The 19,872-nt window shown below is 48.3% G+C and overlaps 7 protein-coding genes across 7 annotated transcripts; 3 read left to right on the top strand and 4 right to left on the bottom strand.

Moving 5' to 3' along the window:
- The first annotated feature begins 1,999 nt into the window (after positions 1-1,999).
- LY89DRAFT_122517 (mitochondrial RNA splicing protein-like protein) lies at positions 2,000-3,614 on the top strand. The gene is made up of 8 exons (XM_018205161.1): positions 2,000-2,223; positions 2,300-2,369; positions 2,432-2,467; positions 2,526-2,658; positions 2,711-2,803; positions 2,857-2,913; positions 2,961-3,432; positions 3,484-3,614. Exons 1-8 carry the CDS (start codon positions 2,186-2,188, stop codon positions 3,518-3,520), a joined length of 936 nt encoding a protein of 311 aa, XP_018069155.1. The 5' UTR covers positions 2,000-2,185; the 3' UTR covers positions 3,521-3,614.
- Positions 3,615-4,779: 1,165 nt separating this feature from the next.
- LY89DRAFT_649338 (autophagy-related protein 9) lies at positions 4,780-8,090 on the bottom strand. The gene is made up of 3 exons (XM_018212054.1): positions 7,146-8,090; positions 6,374-7,094; positions 4,780-6,328 (listed from the first exon to the last, which is right to left on the bottom strand). The coding sequence occupies exons 1-3, from the start codon at positions 7,847-7,849 to the stop codon at positions 4,967-4,969; spliced, it is 2,787 nt and encodes a 928-aa protein (XP_018069154.1). The 5' UTR covers positions 7,850-8,090; the 3' UTR covers positions 4,780-4,966.
- A 155-nt stretch (positions 8,091-8,245) lies between these two features.
- On the top strand, positions 8,246-10,558 carry LY89DRAFT_720266 (oligomeric complex COG6). The gene is made up of 2 exons (XM_018218556.1): positions 8,246-8,567; positions 8,618-10,558. The coding sequence occupies exons 1-2, from the start codon at positions 8,277-8,279 to the stop codon at positions 10,412-10,414; spliced, it is 2,088 nt and encodes a 695-aa protein (XP_018069153.1). The 5' UTR covers positions 8,246-8,276; the 3' UTR covers positions 10,415-10,558.
- On the bottom strand, positions 10,520-13,287 carry LY89DRAFT_720265 (uncharacterized protein). The gene is made up of 2 exons (XM_018218555.1): positions 12,395-13,287; positions 10,520-12,256 (listed from the first exon to the last, which is right to left on the bottom strand). Exons 1-2 carry the CDS (start codon positions 13,097-13,099, stop codon positions 10,727-10,729), a joined length of 2,235 nt encoding a protein of 744 aa, XP_018069152.1. The 5' UTR covers positions 13,100-13,287; the 3' UTR covers positions 10,520-10,726.
- A 615-nt stretch (positions 13,288-13,902) lies between these two features.
- On the top strand, positions 13,903-14,886 carry LY89DRAFT_539249 (6-phosphogluconate dehydrogenase C-terminal domain-like protein; the record flags this gene model as incomplete). The annotated part of the gene is made up of 1 exon (XM_018208144.1): positions 13,903-14,886. A coding segment is annotated over one exon (984 nt), but the record flags the coding sequence as incomplete, so codon positions are not given.
- Positions 14,887-15,390: 504 nt separating this feature from the next.
- LY89DRAFT_649331 (uncharacterized protein) lies at positions 15,391-16,201 on the bottom strand (the record flags this gene model as incomplete). Its single annotated transcript, XM_018212053.1, has 4 exons — positions 15,981-16,201; positions 15,753-15,859; positions 15,534-15,686; positions 15,391-15,439 (listed from the first exon to the last, which is right to left on the bottom strand). Exons 1-4 carry the CDS (start codon positions 16,029-16,031, stop codon positions 15,391-15,393), a joined length of 360 nt encoding a protein of 119 aa, XP_018069150.1. The 5' UTR covers positions 16,032-16,201.
- A 36-nt stretch (positions 16,202-16,237) lies between these two features.
- Positions 16,238-19,679, bottom strand: LY89DRAFT_686441 (uncharacterized protein). The gene is made up of 5 exons (XM_018215286.1): positions 17,727-19,679; positions 17,610-17,678; positions 17,457-17,507; positions 17,246-17,405; positions 16,238-17,195 (listed from the first exon to the last, which is right to left on the bottom strand). The coding sequence occupies exons 1-5, from the start codon at positions 19,322-19,324 to the stop codon at positions 16,527-16,529; spliced, it is 2,547 nt and encodes an 848-aa protein (XP_018069149.1). The 5' UTR covers positions 19,325-19,679; the 3' UTR covers positions 16,238-16,526.
- Positions 19,680-19,872: the final 193 nt, after the last annotated feature.

Below are 19,872 nucleotides of genomic sequence, written 5' to 3'. Positions count from 1 at the left end.
TATTAGAAGGAACCCGGTTTATAGGCGACTCCTAGACTTGTTTGATCCTTCATCTCCGTCATTGGTTAGTGATATCTGTAGTCTAATGTTGGTCATTTCATCTGGGCAATGTGTGCCGTGGCAATGTCTGTGATAGCGTAGACTATTTGCGATTCTTGAAGGAAGTTCGAAGTGCACACTCGAGTGTATATTAAAAGGCACTTGCTAAGTGATAATAGAATAGAAAAGAGAGATAGATCACTTGAACGAGTCAAACCTATTTAATTCTGTTTGCGCGTATGCCAAACCTTGAGCGGACGTCTAATCCGACAACTATTGTAGTACACCACACTTGTGTATCGTTACTCGAATTCAATCCCTCCGAAGATCTCAGCCCAACCTTCCTACCAAAAGGAGCAAAATGTCTCCGCTTTCCTTCTTCCCTTTCCTTCTACTCATGAAATATCCATCACGACTTGGCAAATAATCAGCTCTAGAACAAAGTGCGCTTTTCTTACTATTATCCACCTCTGATTCGCCTTTGTAACAACAACATAGGTAAGACCTGCCCCTCTTCGATTCCGAAGTCAAGGAGTATCAGAAGCTCCCAGTTTAGGTCACGGGGCCAAGATACTCAATGCCGGGAACTTTCCATGCTCAAGACATCATGGTTAAACCCAAGTGTTAAGAAATCCAACATATTAGCACAACGATTGAATCAACTCTCGATTCGGTCCCGAGAACTGTAACTGCAGAGCGTTCAATGAGGATGAAGGAAAAAGCCGACACCCGAGCTTAGCTCCGGCTCTATTTTCCGAGGATGCAAATGGAGTTTCGTTTGAGGACGGAGATAGCTTTATGTGATAAGACGGAATGCTCGGATTGACAAGGATGACAATGGATGATTTCTGGTGCCACAAGATGATTGTTCGACGGTTAGGCAGAAGAGGTCGTTGTAGAGAAGTTTTTATTATCTGTTAGAGTTATCCACAAAAAGCTAAGGATTAGTTGAAAGGGCAGTTGTATTGTTGCTAGAAAAAGTTAAAAGACACATTCTAGTGAGATCCATGTACAAAAGAAATTTCACATTCCTAGAAAATGAGTTGCTGTCCTTCGCCCGCCATCATATATCCATCCGCGGGAAATATCCCACCCATGCCGCAAAACTCTCTTGGGGAACCAATCAAAAGGCTATCTGAGAAGGATCTGATAAAGAAATTGCACATTATCAGATCAAAATAAGCGCGCTTACTGCCGAGTAGCCTGAAAAGCTTGGCTTTGTAGGACCAGAAGCTGCAAGTGGCTGCTTCTGCCGGTCCCCTTTTCAACGGTCAAACACAGAAATGGGGTGCAACGCGGCTGACAGCACAAAAGGGCTGCTTACCCACAGACACGGGATTTTCTTCTCCAAAGGATGACTTTGTTTGGGCTGTATGGGGTTCCAGGGCCGTGGATATGGGAATCTGCAAGATATGGGTTTGTCTCGCGGAATAGCATTCAGGATCTCTAAGATCAGACCATTATGAAGCTGGTGGTCCTACAATGACGCAGAAAGATGGTAGGCGGTGAGCTAAACCATCAAACTGCCAGTGAGATGGAGCACGGAGCTGTGTAGGGTCCGTGCGGAGTAGAGACTCCTTCGGTGCCGCGTGGTCCAGTTTGCCCTGTGAATTTTTCATTAACAGCTCCCTCGGAGATGCACAGTGCCACAAACCTCAAGTGACTTGAAAGGCCCTTGCGATGCCGCAGCAGAAGAGAATCGCGGTGTAGAACGAGCGCGTTTCTTTCATGGTCCAAATATATATGCAGAGCGATGACAATTAGATTTTGCATCGTTCGTCCATTTTACTCGCGCTGCTGCTAAGGACAAGAGCGCCGGATATCTCCAAGTGTTGATCGCTGGCTGGTTCTAGCCTCAAATACCTCGGTCGTTGCGGTGCCCGCGAAATTTTGGCGATTTTGGAGTACCCCTGCTCGCTCGACTCGTCTTTTCAAAGACAATCATCATCACTTCCACCACGACCTGGTAACTCTCTCCACCATACCTGCCCCGGACCAAATCCCTTCTCTTACGAGCCTCTCGAACAGGATCTTCATCAGAGGATCATTGAAAATCAACAAGATACGTCCCGGCGATCTCGGAGAAGTCGACAATCTGGCTTTGACACCAAAGGCATTCGGAGGAGACTCTGTGGTTGCGGTCCCAATGGCCCAGCCAACCGCAGAGCCTGCAGAGGAGTACGAGTATGTGCAGACCTTTGCACTGCATATCCCCTCATTTCAATGCCTTCGTTCAGAGCGCTGACTAGGTCTCTAATAGCTATGAGGGTCTTCCACCAAATTTCTCTCTCCTGCAAAATATGACAGCGGGCGCCTTTGCAGGCATAGCTGTAAGCACCTCCGATCTTTGCACTAGGTGTCTTGAAAGTTCGCAGACTGATACTTTGAACAGGAGCATACGGTCATGTATCCCATTGATGCGATTAAGGTGCGCGATATCATATTCACCAGTGATGGCAAATAGCATGCTGATAGAACCGCCGCAGACCCGAATGCAGATTCTCAACCCTACCCCATCCGCAGTCTACAATGGTATGATACAAGGCGGTTACCGGATAGCCACGGGGGAGGGAATCCTCAGTTTATGGCGAGGCATGTCGAGCGTGGTCGTTGGAGCAGGTGTGTAGACGCAGGTGGCCAAAAGACACTGCGAATACTGATTGTGTGCTAGGACCGGCACATGCTGTCTATTTCGCAACATATGAAGCTGTCAAGCATCTTATGGGAGGCAACCAAGCTGGTGTTCATCACCCTCTTGCTGCTGGTATGTTGTGTTGGTTTCCCCGTTTGGCGGGTCTTCACTAACATACTTTGTAGCTACTAGCGGAGCTTGCGCAACCATTGCGAGTGATGCCCTCATGAACCCATTCGATGGTAAGAGAACGTTGGCAAAAGTGAAGCTTGATTCTAATATCTTCTAGTCATTAAGCAACGCATGCAAATCCACAACTCGAGCAAGATGTACAAATCTATGATGGATTGCGCCAAGTATGTCTACCGTACGGAGGGTATCTCAGCCTTCTACGTCTCATACCCAACCACCCTCTCTATGACTGTGCCGTTCACAGCACTTCAATTCCTCGCATACGAGTCCATTTCGACGACAATGAACCCTTCGAAGACATATGATCCCGTTACACATTGTCTTGCCGGCGGTGTTGCTGGTGGTTTCGCGGCCGCTCTGACAACTCCTATGGATGTGGTCAAGACGATGTTGCAGACGAGAGGTACAGCGAACGATGCAGAATTGAGAAATGTCAATGGTTTCATGGACAGTGCGAGATTATTACATCGACGAGAGGGATTCCGTGGTTTCTTCAAGGGTGTTAGACCAAGAGTTGTTACTACAATGCCAAGTACAGCTATCTGTTGGTCGGCATATGAAGCTTGCAAGTCAGTGCCCTTATTCAATACTTCCATTCGTCCCGTACTAATATTTTACAGAGCATACTTCATTCGCCAAAACGATACCGTTGTCTAACCCTCACCCCAGCGACACGAGCGACCCTAATGACAACGAACACCAAAATTCCGACTTCCCTCTGCTTCCGGGATCCATAGCTCATGATACCTCTTTGTGCTTTTCAGGATATCTCGCTTTTCTAGACGATACCCACGCACATAACGACACGCATTTACCGTATCTGTCCGAGTTTCGAAACGAAAAAGTCACCCCCTCATGCACGCACCCGCGAAAATCAACTTGTTCACGATCTGTACATAAATCTTTTCGACCCAAAAACCCCTTTCTCTAGATTTCTTTGCCGGCTCTACTCGTCCTTCTCCTTTCTCAACAGATTTGACTTTAAATCTGCATACGAGATCCGAAGAAACGACGGAGTACGGAACGCAGGCAAAAATCTCCATTTCATGTTCCTCTTTCTACCTATTTGACATACCTCTCAGCACGCACTTTCCGGGCTTGGGATAACCTTTGGCTTGCTTGGCGGGAGGGTTTGGCTTGGCTTGGGCGTTAAATGTTGCTGCGTATCGAAGCATTTTCTGCTGGAGTGAGCGCGCGAAGGAGGCCCAAAAAATGCTACCGTATTGCTGATAGATAGATGGATGGATGGGGGTTGATTACCTTGTATAGTACCTACGCAGCAGGCAGGAATGAAGAAATGGCAAAGCACGTGCTGCTGCTTTGCATAATGAAATGTCCTCCTGCTTACTATCCTCGAAATTTTGTGTGAGGTTGTTGCTGACAGTAAGGGGTAATTCCGCGGATTGAGCACAATAGAGCGATTTAGCAGGCCCCTGTACAGAAATAAACGGGCAACAAAAAATCTTCACAGGCGGAAGCTCCGCGGATGAGGTTTTCAATACCACGGGTTTGAAAATTTGAAAATGGGGTATCTATCACGGGCTTATTTGACCCCTGTTTTTATCACTTTCGCCCTCATGTATAAGCATAATCCCGGAGAAAGTTGTGACAAAACTCTCTTTGACTCGAAAGCCCTATGCAGAGGCACTTAAGCCTTATCTCCAGTTTCCGGTTTATCTGTGTTCAGAGGGTGCTAGATAGCTTTAATTTGTCCTGTATGTAATGTTTGAAATTCGGTATCCTTTTGTTTGTGGCTTTTCTCGAGACTAGAATTTTAAACTGCAAAACAAACGTGCAACTAGATTGACCGTTCTGATAGTAGGTCGGCTCAATAGGGAGTAGATTTAGAGAAGACCGATGAACAGCCAATCACAGGACACTTAGTAGAGGATTCGATAGAAGAATTTATCATTCTTGCTGATTTCAAGTTTATCTGAATAGGACACCATGCCCCACATCAAGTCAAATGCTCTTCTCACTGTATATGTGTATGTATAACCCAAACCAGAACTCCCAAATCCCAGCCCCGAAGCCAATGCCAAAATATGCATATACGATATCGCCCATGCTAGCCAACCAAACCTATAACAACCCACGCTAAAATCAGATATTGACTCCTGGTCTCCCATCCGTCTGCGCCTTCTGAAATTGATACAGCAATCCTAATACTCCGCCTCCGCCTGCAGCCTCCTTATCCGTCTCATCTTCTTCCGTGTCCTTTGCACCAGCAGAAGTCTCCCATCTCGATTCTTCCATTCCTAGCGCCCCGATCATGCTTTCGTATGGCTCTCTACGTTCGTCCGACTTGCCACTTCTCCTTGCAGCAGTACCTACAACCGATTCATCCTCGTCTTCGATGGGTTCTTCCATAATGTTCTGCCGAACCTGGTATTTCGACCTCGAAGTTCTGTTCACACTGCGAGCTCCAAATCCAGAACTTGAGGGTTGATGATGGGGGTCCAAGAGCATGGACTGTAGAGGAGAGCCGTGCGTTCCAGTCGGTGGGTAACGTGGTGTTCGCGGTGGCATATTGCCTGGTGCTCTACTACCAGGTCTACGCTCACTTCGACCCATTCTTGAACTCTGCATCTCTGCTCCAAGAGTTGGAGACATCATGCCTGGGAACGATGGCGGTGGTTGGTACGGGTGACGCATGCCACCCGGTGGAACATGACCCTGTACTGCAGTCTTTGGATTCAGGAGGTAGTTATCCAAGAATCCATAGTAAGAGGCAGCCATTTTGCCATGCTTGGTAGAGTAATACTCGTCTCGAGCATCAGCGTTGCCTCCTCCATGCAAAACTTTCCTGCCATCACCCTTCTTGAAGTCGAAGACGGCGAAAGAACAAACGTATCCGACGCCGTCAACGTGAATGGTGAATTCGCGGAAGAAGTCGATTATTTGGTCGCTGCATTTTGGCAAGCTGAACCAAAGAATGAAAGGCGTGACGATGATGCTCAAGACCTCTTCTAAGAAGATGACAAGCTTCATTTGGTAGAGAGTGGCAAATTCTTGTTTGACTTCATCACTGTGAAGTCTATTTTGCCAAAGTGTAGGCATATAATGTGTATACTCGATAACTTGCCTTAAGGCGTATTCCGGCTCGAATACTAGGTTTTCTTCTGGTATCATACCATTCGCGGTAGCCCAAACAAAAGTGGCAATCGTAGCGAAAAACAAGGCATTTCTGTCTTGGATGATCTCAAAGCCGAGAAAGAATTCCGAGTCCCATAGTGTGGCGACAGCAATGACAGCGACGATGGCGCCTGATACAAAGGCAACAAATTTCGCAACTAGTGCGGTCTTCTGCTTCGGAAACTGGTCAAGATATCTTGAAGCGAATGGGTAAGACATATTCAGCCTCTTTTCGAATAGATGGTGCAGCTCGTTGAATTCTCGAAACTTCCATTCTGCTAAAGGCGTATACCGCCGGGATCCAATTGCTGCAGGATTCTTTTGGTATTCCTACGAAAGTTAGCACTAGTCGACAGTGAGGACTTGGGAACACACGGAAAAGTATTTGAAGAAGTACGAAACCAACAAATACACGATTATGACAGGAGCTAAGAGGACGTTCATAAAGCCAGCAAATAGGAACCGATCTCGAAGGGCGTCACTAAGCTGCCGTCGATGCGAGTCTTTCAATATCAGTTGCCTGACTTGCCCATGCTCATTGAATATCAGATCCATGATGCACCAGTCCATATTCCACAGCAAAGCCTTGGAGAAAAACTGTCGACCGTGCAAGAAAGGGAGGTTCAACTTCAAGTCTAGTATGTCTTTGTTGAAAAGTGCGATCATATAGTTTTCTCTGCGCATCAGTCGATTTGCAATGTCGTGAGCATCTAGCCTCTGTTTCGATTGGCTTCCTAGGTATCTTCTGTTTGCAGGTGATATTCGCTCTACTGTTACTGGGTTGGCATCTCTCAGCGCCATTATGCTAGCAACCACATCTTGCCATGAGATTGTTTGCATATCGCTTTCTGGAATCTCGAGTAAATGAAGATAAAAGTCTCGAATACGCAATAAGTGGGGAATCTCGACCAGAAGTTGATATATTCTCCAGAACACATGTAGGGTGAACAACCAAATAGCAACATTTGGCATGCCAGAGATTTTCTGTGTGCATTGAGGTACAACGACTTCTGATAACCTTTTGGATCTAGGTATTGCTGGCCAATCGATACACTGGGTGAGAAATGTGACGCACACAGCGACAAAGATAATCTGACTATGATCGAAGTTAGTGTAGATACACTTCGAATTGAACAAATAGGCTTACGCCAGATTCAAAGCCCTCGAAAGCACGATAGTCCAGATTCCAGCCCCGCTGTAGTAGTCGTAGACCTCTTTGATAAAATTGTCCAGATTGGTAACGTTGACCCATCGCCACAACGCCTTCTCTCTTGCACTACTTACCAGCGGGCCAGCATTTCGACGAACAGGTTGTGGTCCTCCAATATTATCCTCTTGATGTAGCCTTTGCTGTGCTTGGGCTGCCTCCCAATGTGCACGATTCTCTCTGCTCGCAGGGCCAGGGACTGGAGGTTGTCTCCTCGGATGCTTCCCTACTCGAGGCCTTGGTGGATGGGTTGTGCTAGGCCCAGGCATATCGTTCCCTTCAATTAAAAGAGATGCTGGGACATCGTCATCTCCTTCTTCTTCTAGAAGCCTGGGAGACTGGGCAACCCATTTCGAACGGCCAGTTCGTGACTTTCCTCCCACCTTCTCTCCTCGCGGTCTACTTTGTTCGGTTTGCAGGAATGCTGTGCTTTCCGTTGTAATGCGACTTTCCTCTCCATTAAAGACATCCGCATTTCCCAATTCTTCATCGCGGAAATTTAGGTTCTCTTCATCTACAGCCATACCGGCATGTTCTTCTAAATCCGACTCTGACCCCTCGTCGTGGGCTCGAAGGTCGTCGTATATTGATCGTCCCGAGGGATTCGCAGGCAGAAGCCGAGCGAGGATGTTGGATGCCATCATGGTAGTGTAGGAAGTAGTTGTGCGGGTGGAAAGTTATATTCGCTTTGAGGTGTTGGGAAGGGACTCGTGTATAGACAGTCGGGGCGTTCTGAGCAGGAGCTATCGTCGTCAACGACGTCTATGATGAGCAAGTAAACCGGCATTTGTGACACTGATAACAGTAGAAAGAGAGGATGCCAAAGACTCTACACCATGCTGTTCTGATCACGGAGTCAGCTGGTGCCTTTGAAGAAGTGGGAGCTGCAAGCACGCGCGCAAGTTGACCATGAATGACTGCCTTGTTCACCTTGCACCAATCCTAAGCGGCAGTTGCCGTGTGACAGTCAGCCTCGCCGTAGGCTGGTCTAGGACTAGTTACTTCCAGGGTGAGCAGTCAAGTTGTTCACTCTTGAACATAGAAACACAAAGCTTCTACTTTGCTTTCACAATGACAACGGATTATTTTATTACTCGAAAGCAATCTGGTTTTAGTGATGGCCTTGAAACCCCAACTTCGCCAACAAGTGCTCAACCGCGGAGCAACCCGCTGGCCACAAAGGTGACCTCTGTCCTTTCAGCATCTTATGCAGACTCGGATATCAGAGATGCCTTGAATCTGTTAGACATTCGCGGGACCCAGAATCATTCAGAGACTCGGCGGCAAATAAGACTAGATGTTCAGAAGGAGGTCATCGAGAGCAATGGAGACATCATCCGCGAGTTCGGTCACGTGGCTGAGGTATATTAAATTAACCTATTGTCTCAAAGAGAGTGTTAACATTTAGATAGCAATTGAAACGTATTGGTGCCACCATCGCAAGTCTGAATCAAGGGTGTGAGGAGATGAAGCGCCATATCTCTGCAGCCCATCAAGAGACCACCCCAGTTCTACAAGAGGCTTCCGAGCTTCTAAAGCAGAAAGACCAAGTGGAAGCAAAGCAGCAGCTTCTGAAAGCTTTTGATGCTCATTTCATCATGTCGGAGGATGATATTGCCATTCTTACGTCAACTGCAGAGCCTGTAAACGACAGATTCTTTTCGCTTCTAGCAAGAGCTAAGAGGATACAAAATGATTGCGAGATCTTGCTTGGCACAGAGAACCAACGTCTCGGTCTTGAAATTATGGAGCAAACTTCCAAGAACCTCAACGGAGCATTTCAAAAGCTTTACAGGTGGATTCAACGTGAATTCAAATCGCTTAATCTGGAGAACCCGCAGATTAGCTCGTCAATACGTAGAGCCCTTCGAGTTCTTGCTGAGCGACCTTCACTATTCCAGAATTGTCTCGACTTCTTTGCTGAAGCTCGTGAACATATACTGTCTGACGCCTTCTACACTGCCTTGACTGGAACTTCGGTCACTGGAGCTGAGGACACTTCCATCAAGCCTATTGAGTTGGTGGCTCATGACCCCTTACGGTATGTGGGAGATATGCTGGCATGGACGCATTCTGCAACGGTTAGCGAGAGAGAAGCTCTAGAAGTTCTCTTCATCTCAGATGGAGATGAAATCGCCAAAGGGATACAAGCTGGCCGAGATAGTGAACCTTGGAACCGAATATCCGAGGATGAAGACGATACAAACTCTTTCGATGGACTCAAGGCGCTGAACGAACTGGTAGATCGTGATGTCGCAGGTGTAGCCAGAGTACTCCGACAACGAATTGGCCAGGTTGTTCAAAGTCACGAAGAGACAATAATGGCATACAAGATAGCCAACCTACTAAACTTCTACCGGGTGACATTCTCAAAATTATTAGGCGACGATTCCGCACTTCTCGACTCATTATCCACACTCGAAGAATCAGCTCTCCGTCAATTCCGAGTCCTGATGCGAGACCACATCGCCGGTCTCCAAGCAGACGCCCAAGCAATTCCCCCAGACCTCAGCCCTCCAGATTTCCTCCAAGACGGCTTAAAGCAACTCACCGCCATAATGAAGACCTACGACACATCCCTAACCTCTCTCGACAGCCGAGAAGCCGATTTCCAGCCCATCCTAGCCGAAGCCTTCGACCCATTCCTGAAAGCATGCGAAAGCATATCCAAAACCCTCCCGGACCCCCGCCGCGCTATCTTCGCCATAAATTGCCTCCTAGCAGCGAAAAGTACCCTCTCCTCCTTCGACTTCACCCAACAGCGAACCTCCGACATGCAAGCCAGCATCGAAGAACACGCCACCAGCCTGATCACCGACCAATACACATTCTTCCGCGCCAACTCCGGTCTCCAACCACTGATCCAGGCCTTAGAACCGCTTTCAGACTCCAAAGAAGACTTATTATCCATTCACAACCTGCCCGTTTTCCAAGCTGCCGCTCTGACGCAGGCTAGCCAGACATTAGATGATTTCTTGCCGTCGGCGCTGATGGACGCTATGGAGAATTTGAAGTTCTTGCAGAGTTCTAAGTTGGCGAGGGAGATTACCGAGGAGGCTGCTGAGAAGTTTTGTGATGATTTTGAGAGGGTGGAGGAGAGGTTGATTGCGGCTGATGATTTGATGGAGGAGGAGGGCGGTGAGTCTACTGAGCTGTTGAGGACTATGTTCCCGAGGACGAGTGGTGAGATTAGGGTTTTGTTGTCTTAGGATTTAAAATGAATATTATGAAGAGTCTTTCTCGGTTCCTTACAGGAGATTTTGGCGTATTCTCAAATACAATAATGATTGTCTTCGAGTGGAGCAACTACTGATGTTTGAAAGACCGTCTTCATGTATCTATTACTTTCTTGAAGCCTAATGCATCGGATTTTTACACAATAGCGACAGTGACATTGCTACATTACCCAATTTACCCTTCAACACACATCCACCCAGACGCCAATTCGCCAGTATCCGATTATATATGTATCCAAACACCCCACCCGAACCAAACCCTTCTTTGAGGCTCTCGAACCACACTTACCTCCCAACAACAAACCCCAAACTCCCCGCCACACTCTGCATCTCAATATAACTCCCCTCCTCACTCTCCTCCACCCCCTTCCTCGCAAGAATCTCCTTACTCGCGAAGCCCTTCCTCTCTCTAATAATCCGGATATCATCCCCCGTCACCGTAATACTGCCACTAACAGACTTCGCATGCAGCGTGCCCACCCAATTTTCTGGATAGCTAACCTCGACGCTCGCTGCGTTGCTAGAGTGCACGCTCTTCAAGCTATCTAGCTTCTTTTTAGAATATTGAGTGCGAGGATCAATGACGAGGAGGTTCTGGTCCAGCACAACGTTGGGTGGCGTGATGATATGTGGGTCACCATCTCCGATTGGGGCCCAGGGTCCAGGACGCTCTTTTTGGACGGGTTGTGGTTTCGGCTGCTCAGCTGGCGTGAGTGCAGAGATGAAGATCGGGTCTAGGACTTGGACTTTGGTTCCGCCGCTGACTGTACGGGTCTCGAAAACGTTTGGACGCTCGTTTTTGTCTCTATTGTTTGTTGAACAGGCTTGGAGGACGGGAAGACCATCGATGCGGATCCCTCCGGCCGATGTACCGAAGCTGCTGAGAGAGCCGAGATAGAATGATCCGTCGACACTGCCAGCGCTGGAATGGACATGGGTGATATAGTTTCGTGGTGGTGGGACATAGCGGATGGGACAGTTGACCTTGATTGAGCCCGAAGATGTTTTCACTTCCAGATCCGCGGGAGCTGGGGCTGATTCAAGGACTTTGTGAGGAATAACATCAACGCTGATTTGACCTGCTTGTGAATCCAGACCAAGAAAATCCATCAAAGGATATGTGCCAGTAATCGAGCCTGATTCTGTCTCGATCAAGATGCGGCGTGATGAAAAAGGGTGTTCGTACTTAAGCGTGGGGACAATAGAGGCGTCATCATCGAAGACCTCATGCGAGAGTGGTACTGAGATTGTTGGGAAGATGACTTGGCCAGCCAAGCTCGAAAATCTCGACCATCCAGTAACCTTGACTTTGATGTCATCCATGACTCTCATGGTTAGTGTAACAGATTCGAACAACAGTTCATTGAATTCTGCGTCCTCTGGAAACCAGGCCGTGATGCCAACAGACACACAGTGTTGGCCAGGACCAAGAGGTGCATATCTCGGGGTGCTGATTTTCAACATTCGTGAATCCTCATCCCATGACTTGATGACTACTAACTCTGGGTCGCTGACATGGACATCCAGGGTGAAGTAAGCACGACTTCCGTGCATTGAATCCTTGGGTAGACGTCTCAGTCGAATCTCACCTGCCGTGCTGACTGAACGATCTTTTGAACCTTGGTCACCGTGAGTTGTCTGAAGGACGGTCAAATCTTTGCCAACGGGGAATTCGTAAGTGACAGCGTCATTTTTGTACTTGGCAATGCTGCAGTAGGGCCCGTCGGCATCGATGGGTGGTGGTGGCATGTCATCAACAGGAGACTTTGATGGGTCTTTAGATGGATCGTCCTCGGAGGGATCTTTGGTCTTGTTCTTGGAACGAATTAGCTTTTGACGAGGGCTCCAAGCATTGCGTCTTGCTTTTCATCATTCAATAGTTATGGAAGTGATGAATGTATACGTGTCGGCAACAAATGAAAGTACAAAGTATATAACATGGTTAACACTTACAGAAGATCCACCAGCCAGAGCAGAAATTAAGGAGACGACCACAACAACAAACAACGCAATGAGAAGTATCTTCTTGGCAATCCCTCGACAGACTGATAGTCTTGCAGGCTTCGGCTCGTTCGTTAATGGCGTGGTCTCGTTAGACTCTTGTTCATGCTCTTCCTCATGCTCAACGGGACCGCCCATACTCTCCGGCTCTCGACCTGGAAGGAAACCTCGTTCAAGATGGTGCTCTGGGAAAGTCCTGTAGCGTTGTCCTTCTGTTTCTCGCGGAGATAGGGGAACTTCTGGTGGTGAAGAAGAATATGCTGGTGGAGGACCGTGTATTAATGCACTGCGCTCGGAAAACATCGCATCTCTACGACGTGGTGAGACAGGTGATGTGGGGGTATAAGAACTAGGGGAATTGGAAGGAGCATTGTCACTACGATGTGACGCGTAATTATGTGAGGGGAGTGATCGTGGCAGGACCGAGTGGAGTGATGTCCTCGAGCTTCCTCCCGTCCTGCTTTGGACACTAGGTGGAGGTATCAAAGTTTTGTCCTCTGCTTTGTCGTCCTTGCTTATGGAGGGGTCTTGCACGATGGTATTCGGGACATTTCCGCGGTTGAAGTACCCATCAGAGGGGCTCAACTCCTCACTAAACGATTCACGATCCGAGTTCTCTGAATCGTCTGCGGAGTACAAGTTGTCTGAACGCGGCATCTCAAGGTCTCAATGCTGCTGCCTTGTCACCGGTTACAACGAGGAACAATAATAGATGCCTTGAGCAACGCAATGGTTTGATGAGGAATGCAGAAACGTCAAAGGATGGAGGTTCAGATAGAGTTGCTTCACATCAGTAAGCACGGCCCAATATACAGAATCGCACTTGGACGAGTATGTCATGGCACTCGCGGTCTTGCCCTAGGCAGCAATAAATGCAGAGCTGGAAGAGAACATTGGCTGGAGATCACTTGGACCCCGCCAATGGAAACGGGAGGGCACGGTCGACCATTGGCCAATGTGGAAAAGATAAAAAGCTTCCCTGGATCTTGCATGAAAGCGGAAGGTGGGAGGTTGAGACGACAAGGATATTTTAGCCGAACGGGAGAGGGAAAGATACAATCACGTGTCGAGCCTCAATCTCAGTTCCACCTCAGCCTCAACCTCACCTCTGGGAGCTACCTACCTGGATTCCAGTCAGCCACAGAAGAAGAACAACGCCTTCTGAGAAGTGCGTCTCTTAGGAAATCTAGGAGGTTCGAGCCCATGGCCTGTATATTCAGCCATAATTGTCTTGGTAATACCTAGCCGGTTCCTCTCCTGCTTCGCTGGTGACCGAAGGGAGCAACAGAGGTGGACTGGCTATTATGAGTCTTTTCGTCGTGAGTCGAACTTACAGAGCCCCATTGCACCACCTTCGTATTCGCTCTCACCCTCGCCAGAATGGACTGCTCAGTCCAGTGCATCCTCATCTGCGCCTACAGAAACGCTTTGTAGTGTCAGCTATTGGAAAGAGCATAGATATGGACCAGAGAATCTACGTGCTTGGTCTTGGAAACCTGGGCCGATTATACGCACATGCTTTAGCCATACCGCCAAAAACACCACCTATCACTCTACTCCTCCACCGCAGAAACTTACTCGAGGACTGGGACAAAGCGGAACGAACTATAACGGTGTCGACCAAAAGGGTCTCAAATTTCCTCTCTGACATTCCTTCCACTTCTACTGGCTATGACGTCGAGCTTATTGAGAAAGAAGATACCAGTGGGCAGCGAATACAGAATCTTATTCTTGCTACCAAGGTGTCAAATGTGGTCGAAGCTCTGAAACCAATAGCCCACCGGCTAGACCATAACTCAATCATTCTCTTCACTCAGAACGGTATCCCCGACTTGTCAACGGTCTCCCATCGCTTCTTCGACCAAGGAAAACAGTTTGGTGTTGACTGTCCAACTTACCTGCTCGCTATTACTTCTCACGGAGTATATTCTACTGGACCCTTCTCCTCGATCCTGGCCGGCCACGCGAACGTTTCCATTGGTCTAGCTCCTTACGGCGCCAACAAGGCTATAAGCCCGCAAGCACAGTATCTTGTCGACAAGATCACTTCTTCTCCTTTGCTAAATGCGGAAGCCGTTTCTCAAAAGGAGCTCCAGATCAGACAGATGCAGAAATTGGCGATAAATTCAACGATCAATCCCCTAACCGTGATCTTCCGACGCAAAAATGGAGACCTATTCAAACACAAACCCATTCTTGAGCTTATGCGTGTACTCTTATCGGAAATACACGAATTCACTCGCAGGGCTGCATTAGAGAGACCCACGTCCGATGTTCATCTCAAGTTTGATGCCGCCGAAGTAGAAGAGCACTTTTCAACCGCAGTTCTTGAGCAGATCGTTCTATCAATAGCAGAGAAAACAGCTCAGAACACAAGCTCAATGCTTCAAGATGTCCTGGCCGGACGAGAAACGGAAATCGATTATATTAACGGTTGGTTTCTCCGGAATCTGGAGAGCCTCGACAACACTGTTGCTGGCCATTCAAGTCCCGATTCCATGTCTTACAACCGGACGCTCGTGAATATGGCCAAGTCTGGTGAAACGATAGACGAGGATGAGATATGTGATCGCTTTGGTTTGGTATGGCAAGATTTTGGAGCAGATCGACGTTTGGTGAAAAAGGAAAGTCCTTAAGAGGTTAATTGGCCAAAAGGGAAGGGTAACGCTTTACTGGCTGAGGGAACTGCCTTCCAGAGCCGGAAATGTAGATTCTGCCGTCTGCCATGGTATAGCATACTTGCAGTGTGCCGTGACCAAGAAACGCACACAAACCCATAGACAAAACATAGAGATGCAGTGAAAGCGACCCCCAATTCTTTGCTACCACGCGATACCTATGTACAAGCCCCACCCCCTTCGCCGTTCTCTCCGCCGTACAATAGCCCTTCTATGTCCATCGGCCGCAGACCCTCCTCCCCTCCCTCTCACCCCAACCCAAACCCAACCCTACGTCGACTTCTGACTCGGCGTAACCGCATAAGTAGGCCTCACAAACCTATCACCACCCCATCATTAGCCACAATTCTCCCATCTCCCATCTCTCCCCCCATCTCCCGTCCCCCATCCCCCCTCTGAAAAAAACCACATACCTATCACTATGATACGGACTCGTCCGACTCCCCAACAACTCCTCCTCCCTCTTCTGATCCGCCAGATGCCGCCTCACCAGATCGCGATCCTCCTCCGCCGTCAACAGTGGGATGAGATGGATCCGGGACCACATTTTTTCGCGGGCGAGTTCGCTGTTTGTTCTCATCAGTACATATCCAACATAACACAACAAAGAAGGGAAAGGAGGAGCGACGCACTTCTGTTCCCGAATCCCCTTTCCGATCTTGTAGAACCCGAATGTCATTATGCCAGCGACGCCGAGGAGCATGACCGAAGGGCGGAAACCGCGGGCGGGGAGGTTTCGCTGATTTTCGTTTCATTAGTATGTTCTTTCTCTCTTTCTCTCTTCGTGCTGCCATTGTCTCCAGCCCTCAACGCAGCGATCCTCGAGGGTACCGGGAAGGGAAGGAGGGAGATAAGCGTACCTTGTACTGCACGGGCTCGTAGCCGCCAACGGGAGGTAGGTCTTGTGGCATCTTGGCTGGTCGCGGATCGTCAATTGGGGGGTTTGTCTCGAGGAGATAATCGTGTGAGGTTCGTTGCTTGCGAGGAGCTTGGGTGCGCTAGGTTGTTTTTGGGTGTTTCTGCCGGGGGTTTCCGCTTTCACGCTCGATTTCAAATTCAAGGCCTAGAGATAGGCTTTTCACGAATGAGGTAGGTAGATGTATGCGCAAGTGATTAAGTAGAGGATCAAAATCATTTTCAATTCATTTGCTCACCCCCAGCTCCACTTCACCAATTCAAAACGCCTATGCTATGCTGCTTGCTTGCTGACTGGGTTCATGCTACCACTCAAGACGAAGAGTTTACCCTGCCTGCCCTCACATATTTGCTTCTCGATCCATCCGTCCGACCGTAAAGTAGAGAGTGAGGTATGAAACGCCAGTGTCCGGTAGCGCCATGGGGTATGCAGGAATGAAAATGGTAATAGACAAGAAGATAATATTTCAACATCGATAGACCTCGGTCCATCAACCTCCTACGCCCTCAACTTCCATCTCAGCCTCAAAGTCCGAGCCGAAAGCTGCCTCTATCTCCTTCTCTAATTCATCGTCGTCTTCGTCAAGATCCTCCTCCTCGTCGTTGGTAGGGATCTGATCTACATCATCTTCGTCTCCCGTGACACCAGGTGTTGGCAAGCTACTCTCGCTTCCCATACTATTTGGCGTCTTTACGGTCTTCAACCCAGTTGTTCTCGAGTTTGCGGTTCGGATCCTCTTCGATAATGCACCCTCCTCATCTGTCTCACTATCATCCGTTGTCTCTCCATGCTGCCTCTTAACTCCCCTCTTACTCCTCACACTAAGCTTACTCGACCGACTGGCGTTGCTGACTTGCGAAGCATCGCTATCATTCGCCGAGTCGTCATCATCATCGCCTAGGAAATCGTTCAGCTCATCATCGACGCCTTCCCAGTCGAATTTCTTCAGATCATCGATGGGAGAGTGACCTTCTTCCATTTCGGCTGGGATCAGGCCTTCGACGTCTTCAGCGTCGAGTTCATCTTGACTGGCTGGAAGACTACCACCGGCTTCATCCTCGCTGTCTGCGTCCTCGCTTTCGTCAGAGTCGTGAATGGACGATGGGGCGCTAGAATCAAATCCTTCTTCCCGAATCCGGTCTTGGTCGTGGATTTGAACCTGATGAAAGTTAGTAATCGTCGCCGACACCTGATCTTGATATAGCTTACAAGATATGGTGTCTCATCCTCCTTCTCCCACTTGCTCATCGAGTTCAAGAGCCATTGCTGATTGACGATCTTGATGTTAGGATATTTGGCAGCTTGGCGAACTTTGGTAGTACGAGTTCTGCTTGTCGAAGCGACCAAGTGGGTGACTTTTCGATTGACCCTATATTCCCATTAGTTCAGATTCATACAAAACTTTGCGGACATTACTTACTTGGTCTGAATCTCAGCCCCGAAGCTGGCGGCTTGAATGCCGATTTCACTCCTGTAAACAGATGCTCGTAAGCGCTCAAGTTCATTCCCGCATACTTCCAGTCTCTCTCTAGATTTGCCAAATAGAACATAATTATTTAGAGTCAATATATACCTCAATATATCAGCTTGAAGTGGAACCAATCCAGACATGACAATGACACAGCCGGCCAATGTTTTAGATCTAGAACATTATTAGCATGGTCTTACAAGGTAGTTTGGTGGAGCATACTTCAGTCGTGGCATAACGTTACCAATGTCAGGTACGATCTTGAGATCCGCCGAGTCGTCCTTGATCGAGACTTTCTTCTTGTGTCCAGGCTTTAGTTGTGCTACCCTACCTCCGTGAGCATTGACGAGAGCACTATCGTACTCGTCATAGAAAGCTTTGTGGAGTTGAGAGAGGTGTTTTTCGAGGTACATAAGTTCAACGTCGTCGTCCTTGAGAAGGTTGTGTCTATGGTGTGAATGCTCTTGCGACGGTTCGCCATTAGTTTCGTCCGGGGTAGTTGTATCCTCTTCTCCGTCTTCTTTGTCAAGCTGTTCTTGCATGTGTAGTAGGGGTCGTTCAGTGAGTTGCTTCTCCAAAAACTTCTCTTGTTCAGCAGCTTGCTCTAATCTTAATGCTTGATCATCACCGCCACCCATCTTGACCAACTCTTCTAATGCACTTACACGATTACCATCCACTGGCTTAGAAGCACCATTCTCTTCGCTGGACTTTGGTTGCTCTGTCGTGGTAGTATCGCTTTTCGTCTCGCCGTTCTCATTCGATTCTTCGCTTTTTGTCGAATGTCTCTTCTTGAGCGCTGGTGTCATCTTGGGCAACTCCTCTCTCTTCGGCAGAAAGCTCGAATTAATATCACCAATGCCTAAGAAGAAGTCATAGGGAACAACTTTGATGAGATTCGGCCGATTCTTAGGCCAGACATCTGCTCGATCATCGATAATAACCACCATCTTTGTGTCGACAGGGAATAGTCTAGCCAGACTCTTGGTTGTGATGTTGCCGTTTTCGTCTCTGCTGATAATGCGATCTCCAAAGAGCTTCTTGTCCGGATCAACGATCTTCGCAATGTTCATCGCATATGCCCGGGTACCCATGGTGTATACATGTAGCTCGTACATCTCCGCAATCTTGGCCAGAAACTCCGATAGTCCAGGGCGCATCTTAATGTAGTACCAACATCCTGAGGCCAAACCACGGGGTCCATCATCTAATTGGAAAGCTTTGACATCCTTCACCGCTTCGTAGTTCGGCGATGTAGGGTCGTTTTGCCATTCTCCGACGGTTGGCTCAATGCAGGCGTGAATAATCGTCTGATCCAGATCGACCACCAACGAAAGCTTTCGGTGCTTTAGTAACCGGCGTTGTAATTCCTCTTCGGCCTCTGATGCTCTCTCCTCGCTAACCTTAAGCGTCGTCTGATCGTGAATCATGTTGACCGTCGCCCTATTGGTGTCATCCGATGCGCTCGCCCACGATCGCTCCGTCATGTCCTTCCCGCACATTGCACAGAGACCAGCAAATTGGACGGAATGGGAGCATGTCTCCTCGATCTCAACGAATGACAGATCCTTTTCGATGACCTGGCCTTGATAAACCTTCCACCGGGTCAAGGTACCTTCGGCCGGACTGTCCCATCCTGCAATGGTTGTCTGCGGTAACTCCTCATCGTCTCCAAATTCGTTAGTGATGGTAGTGGTCCACTCGAACTTGTATTCTAGTATCGGTTGTTGTTTCGAAACCTCATCGCCAGGTTGCTTTAGTAGCTTGCAGATGGTAATGGGGTATTTGAGCTTCGTCCCTAAGCTCAGTAACTTTCCCATCTTGTGATCCTCCTTCCGGCCGTCGCCTTTCTTGTGATCATGCGGTTTCTATTCTATCGATCTGCGAAAAAAGCCTGTCAGTAAAAGAAATGAACACAACAAAAAACTGAGCAAGCAAGGGAAGAAGCGCAAAGTTCTCGAGGCACCAACGAGTCTACAAGGGCCGCAGACACACAACTCGAGGACAAGCAGCGAGCTGCAAAAGAGCTTGCGCAAGCTTGCAAGCACACAGGTTCTGGCATCTACAAGCTGTTGGAAGGACCTACGATCTCAATTTGAGCTTTATGGAAGCTCTCATAGATGTCGCGTGGGGTACAGCTACAGCGTTGTATAACCGGTGCATCTGCGCGAATCCCCTCCCAATAAAGCTCCGCCAATAAATATTCACCTTTTCTCTCTCTCTGGATCTGCACCGCGAATACGCTTGATGTTTCCGATGAGCGCAGGTAGCCCTTCTGCAAGATATGTTGGTGCGCGTTGCAATTGTTTGGTTGCGAATGTGACGCGGTAATTCGGGTTCAAAATATCGTCGATACGGATTGTCGGTG

The sequence above is a fragment of the Mollisia scopiformis genome, assembly GCF_001500285.1.
Source record: "Mollisia scopiformis unplaced genomic scaffold LY89scaffold_16, whole genome shotgun sequence".
Taxonomy (NCBI): Eukaryota; Fungi; Ascomycota; class Leotiomycetes; order Helotiales; family Mollisiaceae; genus Mollisia; species Mollisia scopiformis.
This window is presented reverse-complemented; position numbering and strand designations above follow the sequence as displayed.

Bases quoted from the DNA above. Each gene is read 5' to 3' on its own strand.
- LY89DRAFT_686441 (XM_018215286.1), bottom strand. From the start codon at position 19,324: ATGGGAAAGTTACTGAGCTTAGGGACGAAGCTCAAATACCCCATTACC. The intron at 17,508-17,609 runs GTATATATTGAC...ATCTGTTTACAG, and splicing joins CTTCAAGCTGATATATTGAG to GAGTGAAATCGGCATTCAAG. The intron at 17,196-17,245 runs GTAAGCTATATC...AACTTTCATCAG, and splicing joins AGGATGAGACACCATATCTT to GTTCAAATCCACGACCAAGA.
- LY89DRAFT_720266 (XM_018218556.1), top strand. From the start codon at position 8,277: ATGACAACGGATTATTTTATTACTCGAAAGCAATCTGGTTTTAGTGAT. The intron at 8,568-8,617 runs GTATATTAAATT...ACATTTAGATAG, and splicing joins AGTTCGGTCACGTGGCTGAG to CAATTGAAACGTATTGGTGC.
- LY89DRAFT_122517 (XM_018205161.1), top strand. From the start codon at position 2,186: ATGGCCCAGCCAACCGCAGAGCCTGCAGAGGAGTACGA. The intron at 2,468-2,525 runs GTGCGCGATATC...GAACCGCCGCAG, and splicing joins ATCCCATTGATGCGATTAAG to ACCCGAATGCAGATTCTCAA. The intron at 3,433-3,483 runs GTCAGTGCCCTT...AATATTTTACAG, and splicing joins TCGGCATATGAAGCTTGCAA to AGCATACTTCATTCGCCAAA.
- LY89DRAFT_720265 (XM_018218555.1), bottom strand. From the start codon at position 13,099: ATGCCGCGTTCAGACAACTTGTACTCCGCAGACGATTCAGAGAACTCG. The intron at 12,257-12,394 runs GTAAGTGTTAAC...ATTCGTTCCAAG, and splicing joins CTCTGGCTGGTGGATCTTCT to AACAAGACCAAAGATCCCTC.
- LY89DRAFT_649338 (XM_018212054.1), bottom strand. From the start codon at position 7,849: ATGATGGCATCCAACATCCTCGCTCGGCTTCTGCCTGCGAATCCCTCG. The intron at 7,095-7,145 runs GTAAGCCTATTT...CTTCGATCATAG, and splicing joins TCGAGGGCTTTGAATCTGGC to TCAGATTATCTTTGTCGCTG. The intron at 6,329-6,373 runs GTGTGTTCCCAA...TAACTTTCGTAG, and splicing joins ACTTCTTCAAATACTTTTCC to GAATACCAAAAGAATCCTGC.